Consider the following 19,605-nt stretch of genomic DNA (forward strand, 5'->3'; position numbering starts at 1 on the left):
TCAGCTCTAAAATCCCCGTTTTCTTTGATCTTTACTACATTACTTTTAGACCCCCACAGCCCCGATTTGAAAAATTTCAACGAACATTACACATCTCCTAGGTTCCATCACACACGCCATTCATTCAATTCACTCGACAACGCAACACAGCGTCCACACGTTAGTCGCGTTGCGCTCAGCTAATGCTGGCAGGACAGGGGTGTGGTTTCTCCCCGCTGCAGCCTTGGCCACCTGGTTCATAATAATACAAAAAATACCTTGGCATTCACTCAGAGCTCCTAACATTCATCCATTCAAACACATATACTCAGCAAAACAATGTCCCATTCATAAACATACCATTCATTTGTACACATTCATTCCAAACGCATTTCCTTGCTTTTTTCACACAATATCCTCCTATGTTCTAATCCCCTGTGCAGTATCTACTTCCAAAGTGCTTCATATATCTACTGAGTCCGCGTTGCTATACCCCTGAGAAACCCACTCCATTCATGTATTGTAGCCCGTGAAGTGTTTCAGCATTCCTCCACGCGACTGATGTTCTTCAGATATCGACCTTAGCCAATCTGAGCCTAAATGACGTCGGACTAGAAGTGGTAATTCGCTTATGGAACGTCTTCCAAAGTCCATTACTCCGTCGCACCGATTCTAAGTGTGGTTTCTACAGCATCCTAGCCCGAACCTAACATCTCCCTGTTCCCTGTTTCTCTTCGCGGAACCAGGCTATCCCCGTACTTCACCACGGTACTCTTATTCTACCCTTTAAGATCTGACTACTCCTCTTTACCCTTTAATGAACCACTACGTCACGCACAGTCCCACTTCCCGCTATCTGTGACTAATCTCCATTCTACTGCTCCTACGCCGGTCCCCTCAAATATTTTACCTAATCCCTAGCCTATCCCCTAAGCTGATATAACTAAATACAGACATCTATTTTCTCTCCTCCCTTGGCCTTGTACCAACTATAGGCATCCTAACTGAACATCCCCTAACCCCCACGCTTCCTAAGTGCAGCGCCGGTGCGTGGCTGAGACCAGAGCCAGGTTGTGAAACCTGGACCCCGGTACTCCTCCAACACCAACATAACCTGATCCATCTCATTTCTACCTAATACAATAGCAACCCCAAAATGCGAGACTGCTTCGCCCATTACCAATCTTAAACACATTAGTACTACTTACCTATTCCCACTGGCCTCGGTCGAAATGGTGACGATCCTTCAGTTTTCAGTCGTAGAGAGCTTCGATGAGGGGGAGAGAACCTCTCCGTGTCCTTGAGAAGTGGCTGCTGTCGTCTTCAACCGGTACTGGCCGAATGCAGCACGGGTCACGGACCAATTGAAGTATCTTTCTGTCTTCATTTATCTCTATCTAAGTTCATTGATCGTATAGTCTTCTATTACCCTTTCCCTCTGCATTGGTTAGGTATTTTAGATGTTCGGTTCAAGTGAGGGGAGACGGACAACGTGGTCAAAATACAACTGCGGTGTTTTATTAATAAAACCACAGCTTTAGGAATCAACAAGTACATCGTCTCTTTGGTTCAATCCAATTGTCTCTTTCATTCAATCTAATCGTCTCTCGGTGCTGTTCGCTGTCTCAGGTTGTCCATGGCAACAACGAGTCCTCTCTTAGTGGTTTGCGGGTCTGGTTGTTAAGGCAACCTGGCCTCCGGGTCCTCTGCGGTTTGGGAGCGCTTGTTTCGTCTACCCTCGGTGGAGTCTGGCTCCCCTGCTGCGAGGCGATCGTTTTCTGTCATCTGGTGTCAATCGCTCTCTGTGTCATCGGCTCAGCCGTAGCCGGCTTGGCGAGTCTCCCTCTGTCGGTGGAGGTTTTCAGCACTCCAGCTGCGATGCGATCTCTGTCATCGTCTGTGTCTCCCTCTCGCTGTGTCAAGGCTCTGCTCTCGAGTTCTGTGTGTCTCTCCAGGTCCTTTCTGGTGTGTCTGTCTCCAGTCTCCAGGTTTCCTTCTGGTCTCCTCCTCCCGTCACCGGGTGTGTGTCTCCTTGTCCGTCGCCATCAGCCCTTTTTATCAGAGGAAGAGAGAGAGAGAGAGAGAGGGAGGGGGAGACAGAGAGCGAGAGGGAGGGGGAGACCCTGCCTGCCTATTCACGTTCATGATCTGCCTTATTTTGGTCACATTCCAGCAGGAACTTGTCTGCGGGTCTGGTGACAACATGTTTCGCTGACACAACCGTTTGGGTCCTCTGACAACGGTTTTCACAGTTTGAATCTGCTGACACTTTAATCATTACTTAATGAGAGGGTAGTTTTTCACTGAGTAATACATCATCATGCTTGTGACAAAATGTTTACATAGTGTAACTAGGAACCTTTAATAGAATACTTTGTTTCCTGATTAAATCATGTGACCAATATTTGTATAGTTTTACCTTCTAGTTTTTAAGAGTTTTTATTCTTTATTGTGACTAAGTTATTCTAATAGTTTCTAAGAGTTTATGCCTACATGTAACCTATGAAATTGCTAAATCTTTTAGTATATCATTGCTTTGCATTGTTTTTTCAACTAGTGGCAGTTCTCTGTGTAAGGGGAGATTTCCAAATAGCCTGTGTCACCTTTCTGACCTCTGGGTTAGTCAGCAGCTGCCGTGTTGTAACCTGAAATTCCTTCCTTAGGGTAAATATGACCTTTTTATCTCAACGGTTATTCTGAGCTTGGTTCCTGTTTCAACGATAATGATTTCCTCTCTTGTCAGTTGGAGGTGGCCTAAACCACAGCTGCTAACCAACCAGTGGAATGTGCATTAACATCATAAACAGTCTTTTGCCCTCCAGATTGTCCTCCATTTGGCTGAGTGCGGGGTGATCTCCCTCTCAAGCCTAGGGTCACAAAAATAACTCACATGGGGATATCTAAATGGCCTTTCTATCATCAGCATTTTGTCTTTCTAATCATTACCTTGTACATTTCAGTTGCTTTATTCATGTTTTCATTTAGAAATATACGACAATGTTTCTATTCGGAAAGTCATCATGGGGGGGGGGGGATGCTGGGATCGTTACAAAAGCATGTTTTATGATGGGGTTTGGTAAAATAGATGTTACCTTTGTCAGCGGGTACACTCCACTCTTGCTCCAAAAGTCTTGGATCAGAACAGGATAAATATAATGTTAGGTGGCCCGCCAGCAGCGCCAGGGTAACGATCCAGATAACAGCCAGGTATTGTTACATCCAAACAGCCCGTCTGAAAATCCTAGAATCCAACATAGTCTGGTGAAAACGCACCTTATCATACATAAGTGCGATTGTTTTGTCTTCTTCATAGTTCTCCAATAGTTCCAATAGCGATCGCCATTACCGGTAAAGTCCTCAAGCCTCGGAGTGCTCGGGCCCGGCACAGACTATAACACGAAACAGAATAGGTTACCGACTATAGTATTTCTATGATTTACCAGAAGTGCTGAGTCCAATGTAGTCTGGTGAAAACGCACGTTATCATCCATAAGTGTGATCTCTTGAATCTTGAAAAGTGTGATCGTTTTGTCTTCTTCTAATAGTTACCACAAGTCTCGATCGCCATAGCTCAGTGCTGCTCGCTCTCTCTGCTTTGATATGAGTGCTAGACACTCCCCACACTAAAGTGGCCCCACACTAGCCCAGTTCAAAAGGTAGGCGATACTGCCACCAGTCGGGATTCGATCGTCATTTCAATTCTAACTTACATAGAGGTCTCTAGAACACACAGCAAGGTCCGTGAGATTGTTTAGGATAATAATAATAAAAAATAATAAAAAGGAAAAAGAAAATACGAGATATCACGTTTCTGGCGCTCAAGTGTTGGCTTTCAGAAACGAGATATCTCGTTTTTGGAGCTCAATGAGTTAAAGGACAGGTTCACCCTTTTTTTTTTTTTAACCCATGCGCTATTTAAAGGACCATACTAGTCTAATTTTTACTAGATCTGCCAGTTGCTGCATGGATTAGAATGTTTTGTAGTACAGTAATTCGTTAATGTTAGGGAACTTAAAGGCACAGTTGTTTTCACAAGGGTAAATGACCTACGTGTTGTTTCAAAATGTGTTAAAGACAGAGACAATCTCTGGTAGTAGTAAGAAGTCAAAATTAGACTGGTATCATAGACAATGATGTTGACTAGTACAGGTCCTTTAATCATAGTCTAGCATGGTGTTGACTAGTACAGGTCCTTTAATCATAGTCTAGCATGATGTTGACTAGTACAGGTCCTTTAATCATAGTCTAGCATGATGTTGAGGTATTTAACAAGTCATTAATAACTCATTAACTAAGAGTTTATGAAGGATCTATTAAGTATTTATAAGGGATAGTTATTCAAAAGTGTTACCGATGTTGACTCGTACAGGCCATAGTTTCACTGATTGATTGATTTTATTTATGGATCCAAAGACACAACAAATCAAAGGGATGACATGCAAAAGTGACAACACTTATTTCCAGCATGGTCCCCTATGTTCTGACAAAAGGATATATAAATAACATATAAAACAACACATACAGGGACTTCCGGTTTGACAGCAATATGTAGCAGACGCGTTTGGTCACAGCTCCGCTCCCGTCAACGTTAATTTAGTTTAAAAAAACCTTATTTGAACAACACTAATGAGTTTAAACCACATCGTATATATTAAATAAGACCTTCTACTAACTATATCAAAATAAATAAAGATTCAACATGGGACCTAAGGACAAGAAAGAGAGTGAAAAGAAACTCGGAGCAGACAGTACAACGGCGCAAGTTGTGACACGCTCTTCGAGGGATACAGCAGCCGCCAATACAACAGTACCGTTGTTGACTAGCCCCGTCGGGGAGACAGTAGCGGATAATATACCGGGACCAACGACGACTAGCCCCGAGAGGGTGACAGTAGACGACAATATAACGGTAACGGCGGGGACAAACACCGTGAGAGAGAAAGCAGTGGAATTTGAGAAGAAAATTTCCGTCAAATCCACCGTGTCCCCCAATGCTCCTACAACTTCAACTGATACAAGCAGGGAAGATACACAACCCGATTTCAAGTCTCTGACTAACCTGATTAAGGATCAGATACAAGCAGGGAAGGATCAGATGGACGCTTTCAAATTACACATCGACGAATTCAAATTACACATCGATGCTAAATTCGAAGAGGTTAAAAAAGCGGCCGCGGAACAGGCCGGGCGAATCACTGCAGTGGAGAACACGGTGCTAGGAATTACATTGAAAGTCCAGGAGAATGAGAAGACTGTTCTCGATGGATTCACAGAGGTAGCGGAGGAGATAAAACAGGTAGAAAAAGCGCTTCGGAAGAAAATACAAGACATCGAAGAGGAAGCAATGGAGAGGCGGCTCGAGACCGAACGTTACTACAGTAGAAATAATATCCGTATTGTGGGATTGGATGAATCAGTCAATTGCACAGACGACATATTTCCAACAGTGTTAGCAGGAATTCTAGGTAAACATATCCTACCCACAGCGCCGTTAGTGGACCAATGTTATAGAGTCGGCACATGAGACCTAGAAGGCAACGGGACGAGGGTTATCATTGCTACTCTGCGCAAGACAGAAATAAGAGACGCAATAATCAGAGGGGCACGCAATCAATGGGGGAAACTGAAATATGGTGACAAACCAGTATCTTTCTATGAGGATCTATGCAAGGAGGCCATTGCTCTACGTGTCCCCTACAAAGTTGTGCTGCAGAGGCTATACAAAAGAAATCTTAAGCCAAGCCTTCGGTACCCAGCCCTTCTATCCATCTTGGGGGAAGATGGTAATAGACTCGGATTACGCTCGCCTAAAGCCGCCGATGAATACATGAAGCAACATAAAACTGGTCCCCCGGGGCCGGTCGCAACATCGAATCAGAAGACAAGCCTACTCATCTCTCTCTTTTTCTCAATTTTTTTTAATTTTTTTTTCTCTTTTTATTTTATTATTTTTATTAGAATGACTTTACCACGGCTCAACAAAAGCAACAGCTGATATGCATGTTGGCAACACTGAGGCACAAAGTGTTTAATACGGAACGATAGGCACTATATTTATAGACTTCTGGTTTCTGAGGAGGCAATAATCCAATAATGACATTGGGAACACTGGAATATTCTGGACTCTTCTCTCGACTACTCAGAGACACAATGGAATATGCTGGAAAACACTAGTAGGTCATAACTCCTGGACAGGAAGAACATTCTGGAACATAACAGCAGTGTTTATGAATTTACAAGGGTATTCTACAACCTTCTAGAATATACTGTACTCCTACAATGAAGGCCTGTAACTTTAACATCCGGTATGTATATGGGAAGTTCAATAAGGTTTTAAAAACATCAGCCTCATCTAAAGGTATAAGCATGACAAGGTTATTCTAATATTTTAAGCAATTACTCCACTGCTTTAGGGATTTGCATAATGTAGCTCTAAAAATCAATTTTTTTTCTGTTGAGTTTTATTTTAATTCTCACTTTTTTTTGTTAGTATTTTTCTTCACTCTTTTCTTTTGTCTGAGTTAGTAGAAGGTTCAAATGAATATATCAATGGAGGTATATTTTTCATTTTTCACACTATTGTTATTACATTAATGGGAAGGCGCAAGACCAAAAGTGACATTCTATTGAATTAGAATGAACGTTTTAGATCCTATGGCAATTAGCATAGGAAGATTAGGGTTAGAAAGCTCATTTTGGTCAACCCGGTGGCTTAAGGGAGGGAGTCATACGCGTATGATGTGTCTATGGAACACAGTCCTGTACGACTCTCGGAGGGAGGGGGAACTAGGGGATTATTATTTGTATATATGTATGTTTTTAAGCTCGACTCTCAACGGGACCTCAATAGTTGGATGTATATCTATTGTAGCTTCGCACTCCAGAAGCATTACCAACAACTACACAACAACATGTATAGATTATGGCTAGTTTGAATATAATGATTTGGAATACTGGGGGAATAAATAATCAACACAAACGCAAAAGCGTGCTCACACTGATGAAAAAAGGACAGGTTGACGTGGCTCTGCTAAGCGAAACGCACATTTTAGGGAAAGACATAGCTACGTTAGCGGACAACACATATCATAACATTAGTCACTCTTCCTTTGGAACGAGAACTCGTGGAGTTGCCATAGTCGTTAGACGGAAGTTGAATATTGAATTGAAGGGAGTATGGTCTGATGCAGATGGTCGGATAACTATAGCTAAGATTGTACACAAGAACAGGAAAATAGCGTTGGTAGCGGTATACGCCCAAATTTGTACGAAGTTAATTTCTTCACTACACTTACCAGAGCAATGTTAGACCTTCCCGAATACTCATTTATAATTGGTGCGGATTTTAATGCCATTTGGAATCCAGGGATGGATAAATCTTACCCCTCCTTTTCTAACGAACAAAAAAATGCATCTAATGCATTAAAGGATTGGTCGAAGATTACAGGTGTAAATGACTTATGGCGATCACTCAACCCCACGACCCGGAAGTACTCTTGTCGATCTGCGAGACATAACACATTATCCAGAATAGATTATGTTTTTGCATCCCCGAGACTATTTGATAACTATGATGTGGAAATGATACCCAATGCATTATCAGATCACTGTTATTTACTCCTAAAAGGAACATTTGGTATACTATCATCCCGAGCCCCAAGATGGCGATTTAACTCGATGCTGCTTAATAACAAGGAATTCATTACACAAATCAAAGAAGCTCTTTCAGTATTCCTACTGGTGAATGCGAATTCGGTGCAGGACCCCAGAATATTATGGATGTCGGTAAAGGGAATGATCAAGGATTTCACTGATAGCTTTTCCTCCAAAATACGCAAGAATCGATGCTCAAAACTGGCTGAACTGGAAACGCTTTATTCAACGTTATTTAATTCTTTACAATACAACAACTCGGTTCAACTGGAAACTCAAGTTAATGTACTAAAAAAAGAGATTAACGCCATATACAGACAACAATCTGAAATACAAATACGTAGCACAAGACAACAGCAGTACTCTCAAGGTTCCAAACCAAGTCACCTATTAGCTATGCGATTAAGAGTTAACGCAAAATTTGCAGATATAACTACCATTAAAGCACTTGTTACAGACCCTAAAAAAATAAACGCGACATTCAAAGAATTCTACTCCAACTTGTATAAATCAGAAACGACCTTTGATCAAAACAAAATGGACACATATCTTAATCAAATTAACCTCCCTAAACTTTCAGAGGATGACGCTAAACAGTTAGAAACACCGATCACACTAGAGGAACTCAAGAAGGCCATATCCGAAATGCAAAGTGGTAAGGCTCCTGGAAGAGACGGTATCCCACCAGAAATGTACCTCTCTTGTTGGGACATAATTGGACCCTTATTACTAAATATGATTTTATACTCAGTCAAGGAGGGGAACTTCCATAAGAACGACAATATTGCACTCATAACAGTCCTCCTTAAAAAAGACAAAGACCCCACCGAGTGCGGTAGTTATAGACCCTTAAGCCTCCTCGGAACCGATATCAAACTGTACTCTAAGGTATTAGCCATCAGACTACAAAAGCATATGACGTCTCTAGTTCATCCGGACCAAACTGGCTTCATAAGAGGCCGCTTGATCACTGATAACATAAGACGATTACTACACGTACTAGATGCTAACAAGGACGACACCACACCTAAGGCGAAGCTGTCACTGGATGCAATGAAAACTTTTGACAGGTTGGAATGGTCGTATCTATGGGCAGTATTAGAAAGGATGGGGTTAGGAAAAGGATTCATTGATATGATTAAAGTATTATACAAAGACCCATCGGCCATGATTACAACAGGTATAATCACCTCCGAAATCTTTCCGGTATCACGCTCTTCTAGACAGGGTTGCCCTCTTAGTCCTGGACTATTCGATTTATCATTAGAGCCTTTAGCACAGGGGTAGGCAACCCTAGGCACGCGTGCATTTGCATAGGCACAGGGGGCAGCAGTAAAAAAAAAAAAAAAAAAACATTTTTTTTTTTTTTTTGGTTCTGAAATATTATAGTGAAATATTTTGCACTGTTGTCGCATTTATCTTGTTGAAATCCTCCCACAGGTTCTTTTTAATACCACATATTTAATTGAGACCCTTTATTTGTTTATTATTTCAATTTAGCTGGAAATACATTGCTACATCATTCAGTAACATTTGCAGAGCCTTATAACAAAAACATTATTACGGTCACCATTGTGGGATTAATCAACTATTTTTATTATTTATTTTTCTATTTCATTGAACATTGCACATGTTAAAAGCCATTTTTTTTACTCAAAATGTGAGTATTACCAAGTCAACTTGTGTTCTTAAAACAATGACAATAAACATAGTTTTATTAGGTTGAAATAATGTGGTTGTGTACTTATTTTTCTGTTAACTTATTATGGATTGAAAACTGAAAACCTTAATGCACAGTAACTGAACTCAATATTTTTAAGTTCTGGTAACTTATTATAATTTTTTTTTTACAGTGTAGTCTTGCGATCAATCAAAACTTATTTACACATTTACCATTCACATCCTGGTGTTCTCCTGGTGTTCTCCATTAGGCCTGTAGGTGGAGCTATGACAGCACACGTACAGTACACACACCGATGGTGTGTGATGTGTCCAAAAATGAATGGGCAAATGTGAGTGAAATGGTCGCACTGTATGCAGCTGTTTGTCTGCATTGCATTCCCCCCCCGCCAACTCAGATTTAGGGTTGATACAACCATCATAATAATATTGTTAATAATAACAATAACAATAATGATGTAATAATGTAAAAATTATCATTAAAAATACCTGATTATGAGAAAAATAAAAAATTACGATGCATGGAATATTGTTGAGGCACACTAGTTACAACTATATTTCAAACAGGCACTCCATGTCAAAAAGGTTGCTGACCCCTGCTTTAGCACAATATATAAGACAATCCCAATCCATAGAACCAATCGTAATCAAGGGCACACAACATAAAATCAGTTTATATGCGGACGACGTAATACTGTTCATGCAAAACCCCAACACTGCATTGCCTCATCTTCTCAAGTTGATTGAGGACTTTGGAGATTTATCGGGATTTAAGATAAATTGGCCGAAGTCGGCTTTCCTTCCACTTAACGCCCCTGCAAAAAATATATATAACCCTCCCAGAAGAGATACCGATGGTAAAACACTTTAGATGTTTGGGAGTTGAAGTATTCCCTACCATAAGCCAAACGGTGAAGCACAATTACATAAAAATCCAAAATAAAATAAAATACGACCTTGACAGGTGGTCAAAACTTAAAAACTCAGTACAGGCACGGGTATCAATAGTTAAGATGGACGTCCTACCTAGAATCAACTTCTTCAGCTCAATGCTACCGTTACCCCCTCCAGAGTGTTACTGGAAAAAATTACACTCCTCCACATACAAATTTATTTGGAATAACAAACCACCACGTATAAAAAGATCCACCGCACAGAGAAACAAATCAGACGGTGGTATGGCATCTCCAGATTTTTTCCACTATTTTAAGGCGTACACTTTAAGACCACTGACAACATGGTTTGATCCCCAAGCATCAGTATCCTGGAGAAATTTAGAAGAAAATATAGTAGCTCCACACAGACTGAAGGACATAGTATACACCAAATTATCAATTAAGCAATGCGAACGGAAATTTGGCCCCATAATTACTCATGCGATCCGGATATGGCGTGAAACACAAAAAAAATATTCTAACCCACATAAATGGCATAATCATACTCCCTTATTCAATAACAATGCACTCTTGATTGGAAAACAACCTATAAGATTCCCTAGATGGGAAAAGCAAGGCATACACACATTAGGAGATGTTTTCATCAAACAGGGTTTTTGTAGTTATGATGAAATACACAAAAAATGTAATCTCATGAGGTAATTTGCTCTGAGACATAGACTTGACCCGCGGCACCTTACAAGAGCGAACACTGGCCCTGGTATTGTGTCCATGCTGCGATGTCGCTTTAGTATTAAGATTCTTAGCACTGTGCTGCATCCTCTCACCAGGCTCCAATACAATCCTATGGGGCAAGTGTATTAAGCTTCAAAAACCCAATATATATCCTAATCGATTACTCACGCCCATCCTACTATACACTCATTCATACATGGATGTTTTGCAAGGGACGTTTTGGAAGATGCATGTGCAGGTCATGTAGGTGCAACACAGAAGCCTACAGGTAGCTGCACTGTGGGTCTGGAGCCTACAGACAGCTGCACTGTGGGTCTGGAGCCTACAGACAGCTGCACAGTGGGTCTGGAGCCTACAGACAGCTGCACAGTGGGTCTGGAGCCTACAGACAGCTGCACAGTGTGTCTGGAGCCTACAGACAGCTGCACAGTGGGTCTGGAGCCTACAGACAGCTGCACAGTGGGTCTGGAGCCTACAGACAGCTGCGCTGTGGGTCTGGAGCCTACAGACAGCTGCACAGTGGGTCTGGAGCCCACAGACAGCTGCACAGTGGGTCTGGAGCCTACAGACAGCTGCACAGTGGGTCTGGAGCCTACAGACAGCTGCACTGTGGGTCTGGAGCCTACAGACAGCTGCACAGTGGGTCTGGAGCCTACAGACAGCTGCACAGTGGGTCTGGAGCCTACAGACAGCTGCACAGTGGGTCTGGAGCCTACAGACAGCTGCACAGTGGGTCTGGAGCCTACAGACAGCTGCACTGTGGGTCTGGCCAGTTTCCTGCTTGTTTAACATAATAAGCTTAACACATTCGGCGCCAGACCCGAGATATCCTGGGTTAACTCGCCATGCGTTGGGCGCCAGACCCGAGATTTCTCTGGTTTTGGTCGTTTATTCCTTTATTCGATATTTTTATTTATTACCGTGTTACCTTAGGGAATGAGTCTGAGGTCGCCAAAGTGCAATACCGGCCGCATCCAGCTAGACGGCAGTATCGAGCACCCTTTGTAACCTTGTATCTTGGCCTGTGTAATGGCCAAACGTTTCCGGTTTAATTTTTCCTTGTTGGGCAAGGGGAACACGTCTCCCGGTTCCATTGAAGCGCGTCAAATATCCCCGATCCATATGTTGTGGTGGATTATGCCGTGGACCAAATGGACATTGGATGTACCAGATGGCAATCAAACAATTGGAATATTATTTTTGGAATACTCCCGATCACAGGTAAGAACGATCTGACGTACATTTTTGCTTGATCCTGCAATGCTTTTATACCGATCGGGCTGATAAGCGTTTTTAGTGTTCAATACGAATGCCATTACTGACAATCAAATATTCAGAAACGACCCCCCCCCCCTTTCATGCATTCATGATGGAACATAATACCTATTATATAGATTTGATTTCGGAATAATAGCGTGTACAGGCAAGAAACGGCAACGTCTATAGTGGAATTGACGTATAGGGCTATAACTCATAATTTCATGAATTACCCTAGACCGCTCTAAAACCATACTTATATGGAAAAATGTATTCTTTTTCACAAATGGGCCATAGTATTGTATGCATAGCTATAATATAGAATATAGTTATAGCTCTACAAACAAGGTGACGCACACTTCTATCGTTTAAAGCGTGGCCTAGCTATAAGGAGTCATACTTTTACATACATTTTTTCTTCTTGTTTGTTCCCACTGCTTCTCTCATTTTTGTTTCTCTTTTCCTCCCCTCTCTGTCTCCGTCTCTCTTTCTCACTGTCACTCGCTCTCTGTCTCTTCTCTCTTCAGGATGAATTCCCTGTTGCTACAGACTTCCCTCCGGTGTTAAAGTGGAGAAGAAAGCCTTCCATCCCCATAGTGTCGTCCTCTCTGCCAGACCTTTTGGGGACCTCCTCCAGCAGCCTGAGCACCATGGACACCTCCTTCACCACCTCCTTCACCACCGACACACAGCTCAACGGTATAGGCTAGCTCACCTGTCACTCAGCACCGTGGACACGCCCTTCACCACAGACACACAGCTCAACGGTATAGGCTAGCTCACCTGTCACTCAGCACCGTGGACACGCCCTTCACCACCGACACACAGCTCAATGGTATAGGCTAGCTCATCTGTCACTCAGCACTGTGGACACGCCCTTCACCACAGACACACAGCTCAATGGTATAGGCTAGCTCACCTGTCACTCAGCACTGTGGACACTCCCTTCACCACAGACACACAGCTCAATGGTATAGGCTAGCTCACCTGTCATTCAGCGCTGTCCTCTAGTCCAGTGGTTCTCAACTGGTCTAGCCTCGGGACCCAACATTTTCCTTAGTCATTAAGTCGCAACCCAAATTTTTTAACCACTATGGTTTATTTAAAAAAAATTATGTTTTGCAGTAATACACAATCTTTCATGCACTGTTAAAAACATGAAATAAACACAAAAAAGTGCAAGAAAAGTGCAACTAGGGCTAAAAACCCAATGAAATAAAATAATAATAATAATAAATAATTATGCTTCTTAGCAGACTTCTTAGCTTAACATAACAGACCTACAGTAAGTTTGGGGGAACTAATGGGATAACTGGGGTTGCAACAAAAGTGCAACTAGGGCTAGAAACACAATGAAATTAAATAATAATAATAATAATAATAATAATAATAATAATAATAATAATAATAATAATAATAATAATAATAATAATAATAATAATAATATATCCTTCTTAGCAGACTTCTTAGCTTACAAGAGTCTCAAAGTCTGGGGTGATGGTAGACAAAGCAACTCTGAGGTCATGCTCAATCTACAATCTGTTCCTCTGCTTTGTCTTCAGCTGGACCAGAGCTGAGAAGCCACTTTCACAAAGATAGGTAGTGCAAAAAAATATGTATATATAAAATAAAATAAACGTTATTCATTTTTTTTTTTTTTTTTTATTGATATTTTTTGCACAAATCTCTCCAATATTCAAAACATCTCTTTCCACATCATCATATGCAATTTCCAGGATTTGCCTTTTTCTTTTTTGTAAGAACATACAAAACATGTAAAGGACTCATACAAATACATTAACAACTGACATGGAAAATAAAAAAAGACTTACGAAAAAAGAAACATACTATACTATACATTATGCGTATACATCCCTGATATATATACTTTGCATGTAGACCGAACTACCTTCGAGCAGGTATGTGCTGCATCCTCTATCGGGATGCTACCCTTCTCCATATTGCATGTGAGAGAAAGCGCCCCAGACACATGCAGTTGTGCATGATAACATGCATGCACGCATGTCTCCAACACATGTATGTGGGTACGTGTATCACGTAAGCATGTGTACATGCCTCATATGTGTGTGTGTGCATCTTCCTGGTATGTGACTGTACTCCTATCTCTTGTGTGTGTTTTATTTATTTTTTTTACACATCCGGGACCCACTCAAAATGGCCCTGCGACCCACTTTTGGGTCGCGACCCACCAGTTGAGAAACACTGCTCTAGTCTACAGCCATACAATAATAACTAAATCAAAGATAGAGTGAGGAAAGACACATTATATACTGTAGCTATGGGGGTGTGGTCTTGTGCAAATTTTACTGCACCATCCCAGTACATGATTGGCTGGCTGTAAGGTAGACAAATGTTCAGGTAACCAATACTGGTCAGGATATTATCCATAGTGCTGTGTCTAAATTGTTCATTGTGTCTCGCTGCTGTACTCACCTCATAGTTATGTATTAATAAGAAGGTTATTGTCGAAAATAAATTATCATGAGGCAATTGACTAATCCCAAGCTCTGGCCACTTTTCTTGTGTGCGTGCGTGAGTGTGTGTGTGCGTGTGTGTGAGTGTGTGTGTGTGTGTGTGCGTGTGCGTGTGCGTGTGCGTGTGTGTGTGTGTGTGTGTGTGTGTGTGTGTGTACACACACAGATAGGAGTTTGGAGACAGAGACGATCCTGTTGACAGAGCCAGTTCCAGAGCTTGGCCACATGGAGTACCAGCTCCTCAAGTTCTTCATCCTGCTGTGAGTGACAACAAACTATGTTTTAAGTGATATTTCCATAAACTATTCCTTTTTTCTTTTTTTATATATAATTTAACAAATATTCGAAAATCAATACCCATCCTTAACACATTGAGTGCCACGCCCCTTCCGGGAAGTGACCACTTCCGTGCCGTCCATTAAACCCATGTAAACGTAGTTGTACTTTGTAGACCTAAACCTATATTTTATAGTATAGCTATGGGTCTAATAACGCTGTCGAGTCTCATTGAGCTGCTTCTGGTCATCCGTACATTTTCGCTTTATACCATTTTGAATATGAACATAGTCCGGCCGCTTCTGAGCAATTCCAGGGAAAAGACACGAAAACAGCGTTTTTGTGTAATTCAATAAACATGTTGTCATTTTTCGCCTGATTATCGGATCTTTCTGAAATCAACGCTAGATCATGGCCCTATTCCCCGTACCTGGTTCAACTAAGTCGATCAAGAGTCCCATTATCCAGATTCAATTAACCCGATGTTTGAAGCCGGGATTTTCCTGTTCCTCGAAGGTGGATTCAGTCTCGTTAACTTGAACCAGACTTGAGACCCAGGATAAGTGCGCGAGGCCGCTTCAGTTGAAAAGCCAGCACGTATCGATAGCAGAAATCCTGATTTTCTAACGGCATTGATTGATTAATTGATTTAAAACTTTATTAACAGATTGCAGTACGGCTCAATAGCCTCGCCGACAAGTTAAATGCATAATCTATATGCTAATTTTAAGTCCCTCATTACCCCAATCAATCAGATTATATTTCTTTAAACTTGCCTGCTGGCAGTAGGTTTATGGAATGGATAATCAAATGAGATCTTGCTAGCGAAAATAATTAGTTCAACTGTTATACAGAATAAGGATACGGCTCTCTTACCCATTGATTGATGTATGGTGGATGTTTTACTTATCTGCACTGTTGTGTGACGGTTTGTCGTTTTGACTTTCACGCAGACGACCGGGGTTCGAATCCCACTTCTTCTAGTCTTTTTCTTCTTTTTGCAATGTAGGAATAATTCAATTTGGTGCACGTTGAGAGCTATATAAAGAATGACATCCTCAATGCATGTAGATTTATAATATTTTAACTTAAAACTAGGCTACTTTTGCGTATAATCATTAATATTATATTCCAAAAAAATTATATTGGAAACGCGGGGTTTCGAACTCGGGCCGTCGGGTTGACATGTTTGAGCACTAGCCGTTGGACCACTGTGCCATACGGGATATATCCATTGTGTATCCATCAATGGACAAAGACCCGTGTTTCGAATATTTTTCTTTTGAATGAAGTTTTATCTCTTTATTCTCAAATGCATTAATGTGACGTCAACGGCTCATTCAATTTCTCAAATCCGTCAAACAGCGCATCTCATCAGACATTTTAATCCCAGTTACAATATCACAATAACGTGTGAGTGATGATACAATTCAACAATCCTCAGAGTCCTCGTAATTCATAATCCACAAAAACCACAATCCACGCATAGACACTTCAATTTTATGCTTGAATGAAACACAATCCGGGCGCTCCGTTAAGCAAATCTACAGCGGAGAATATATGAAACTAATCAGAGCCAAACGGCCGATAGGTTTCATTCATTAAAAATATCCCCGCGGGATTCACATTTGCAATGCGCCTGCAGCGTGTATCGCACTCCGAGTGCCGTATATGACGTGCATTATTTTATTTAGGACAAAGTAAATCTATAGGCTGAATATGATTTATTATCAGCATTTAGTTCTATTATTATACATTTCAAAAGCCCCCTCTAGGAAAACGAAGCACAGAAACATAATTCAGAATGGTATAAATGGGATCTCTAGACTGTGAGAATCATTTCAGGAAGCAAGCTGTCATTTATTTGCGGGGGCGTGGCCATGGTTCATCCGGCTAACTGAACTTAACCCTGCTCCCGACCAGGCTCAAACTTTTTGATCTGTTGTCATGGTGATTTAGACAATCGAGCGTCGGGGAACAGAAAGGTCCGGCTTAAGTCAGGCTATACTGGAAATTATCCGGCTAACTCAGTTAGCCAGGTACGGGGAACGGGGCCCATCACTATTATCCTTTGTCGTGCACGCATGCAATGTGATTTAGACCGGCGCCGCCGGTAACCCTGAGGTCCGTGTGAGAGAAATGAATAAAAATATCTAATAAAAGAAATAACAAGCAGAATTTAAGAGTGCTGAGGAGCACACTTATGATTGATTGACTGATTGAAAATTGTATTAACTTGACAGACTGTGTTCTCATAGTGATTCCTTCATGTCAACACTACAGGCCTCCTTGGAATTAATTACTTAATCATAATTAAAATAAATATGACAATATTTGTACGATAAGAAATTACGCATTTGTCATTATACATTTGTCGGAAAAATAAATAATATGGATTCATCTGATCACAGGGCAGCTGGATTAACCATATCTGAACCAGCTATTTTGGACAAATGTATAATTACTTTAATTACTCAGATATTCAAACACAATTATGCAATTATTGTGAAATGATTGAAAATAATAATTATTTAATGCCTTCTGTGGAATTTGTATTTCTTATTTGTTACATATCTGTTTTAATGATTAATTATACATTTGAAAGAATACAGGTCAACATGCAATATACGCACACAGAAACATTCAACATGCATATACACACACACACACGCAACATGCACACAACATGCATACCTACATACAAACATGCATTGATTGGTATACAATGGGACAGACCTTTGTTTGATATAGCTATAAACCTGCATTCCTTCAATGGCGGCTACGTGGCGTAGTGGGCAAGGCGCTTGCCACGAAATGCTGGAGACGCTGGGCTCGTCAGTTCGAGCCCAGCGCTCCACATTTGCTTTCAGTTTAGCTGGTCGTCCGTACTAATACACATTGGCCGTATTAGGGGGTGGGAAACTGATGGGTGGGGATCGGGCGTTGTGGACAGCGACTCCTACAGATCGGTTGGTGCGCCTGCGCAGTAGAATCAGGAAGTGTCGGCGGCAGCGTGAGCCTCCCACGCGTTACTCCTCGCCACTGAGAGATCGAGCTGCGCAGGTGAAAAGATGCGACTGCTGTTACCTCAAGTACCGGAGGGGACTTGTGCTATGTATGACTTAGTCCACATTGCAGTCGGCTTGTGGGAGGCAAGAAACAGCGTCCGTGACAGGGGAAGGTTGAATTGGATGATACGAAATTAGGATGGGAGAAAATATAGAAAATGGGAGAAAAAAGTGGATAAAAAAAAAAAAACTGCATTCCTTCAAATGTATCATTAATCAATGAAACAGATATTGAAATACACTATGTAGCCTAGTACACCAACACTGCAAATTACAGTGATAAATAAATAAGAACTAAAGCTAATCGCGTGGAAATAGACTGCATTCATATTCCATAACAAGTGTGTGCGCCAGTATGGCCTACGTGTCTAATGAATGAACAGTAGGCTTATATTATTCTAGTTACTTGTTTCATTAGGATTTAGTAGATACTATATATATGCTCTGCCCTACGTACAGTATAAGTACAGACTGTGTGTGTGTGTGCCTGCACGCTGCGGCAGGTGCACTGAGCTGTACTATATATGATGACAATACAATTAATCTAATCTAATTTCGATGGGTCGCAAATCGCTTTCGTGTCCATTTCCACACGGCTGCATCATTAGTTGCCTTATAAGGAGCTCTGGAGGCGTTGTTTTGTATGCAAATTACCTGAACGGGGATGCGCGTTCATGTTTCAGACTGGTGCCATTCCCCAACGCAGATATCTCAGCTCAGATAGTTTGAGCCACTTAATAAGACATATTCCCAGCACGTTGGGGACTCAGAGTGAACTTGTCATTGATTCTGTCTCAGTCGGTTCCAAGATAAGTCTTCCAAGAGAACTCTTTGGAAAATATTCGGGAATGAGACCCATTGTTCTGTAACTAAATTAATGTTTGCAAAACTGTTTACAAAATAAATCAGCATTGTTTTTTTGTGAAGTGTCCCTTTAACTCATTCAGCGGCACCGCTTAATCCACGAGATGGCGCTAGTGCGCCACCGCTCTAAATCAATGGGGGGACTGTGAGATTTGCGAGTCCTTAAAATATATCTCAAAGTATAGCTATGGGTCTAATACACCCGTCGATTATCAGTTAGTTGCATCCAGTCAACATGTACGAAACGGATTGTTTTTTCATCGGTACATTTCCGTTTTATAGCCTTTTGAATATGAGTATAACTTTGGGTGCCTCTGAGTAATTCCAGAGAAAGACGGATAATAGCGTTTTAGTGGAATACACTAAACACGTTGTAATTTTGATTATCGTTTCTTCCTGAAATCAACGCTAGATTATCAGTATTATCCTTCCTTGTGCATACATGAAAAGAACATTGGACCGCGGGGCTCCGCCGCAGCCTCCTCAACACACACACAGCCACACACACACAGCCGCGATTGCGGTAGAAAGACATCAATCATCAGATCAACGATCAAATTTATATATAGTTTTCTTACCTTGTATCTGATGTAATGCAAAAGAAAGAATCCAATTATCTCATCGCCATTTGAAGTACTGGGCGCGGAGGTCCGTGCCACGTTCAACAGCATTGCATATTGAGGGGGAGGGGGGGGGGGGGGG

General features: G+C 41.4%; 1 protein-coding gene across 1 annotated transcript in view; it reads left to right on the plus strand.

Annotated features, from left to right (window-relative positions):
- The window catches only part of gramd2ab (GRAM domain containing 2Ab), a 164,273-nt gene that overhangs the window by 140,907 nt on the left and 3,761 nt on the right, over positions 1-19,605 (plus strand). The window contains exons 9-10 of the mRNA XM_084334767.1: positions 12,728-12,899; positions 14,862-14,955. Coding sequence (XP_084190893.1) covers positions 12,728-12,899; positions 14,862-14,955 — 266 coding nt within the window. The remainder of the gene's footprint in view (positions 1-12,727; positions 12,900-14,861; positions 14,956-19,605) is intronic.

The sequence above is a fragment of the Notolepis coatsorum genome (assembly GCF_963971535.1).
Source record: "Notolepis coatsorum genome assembly, chromosome: 18".
Classification (NCBI taxonomy): Eukaryota; Metazoa; Chordata; class Actinopteri; order Aulopiformes; family Paralepididae; genus Notolepis; species Notolepis coatsorum.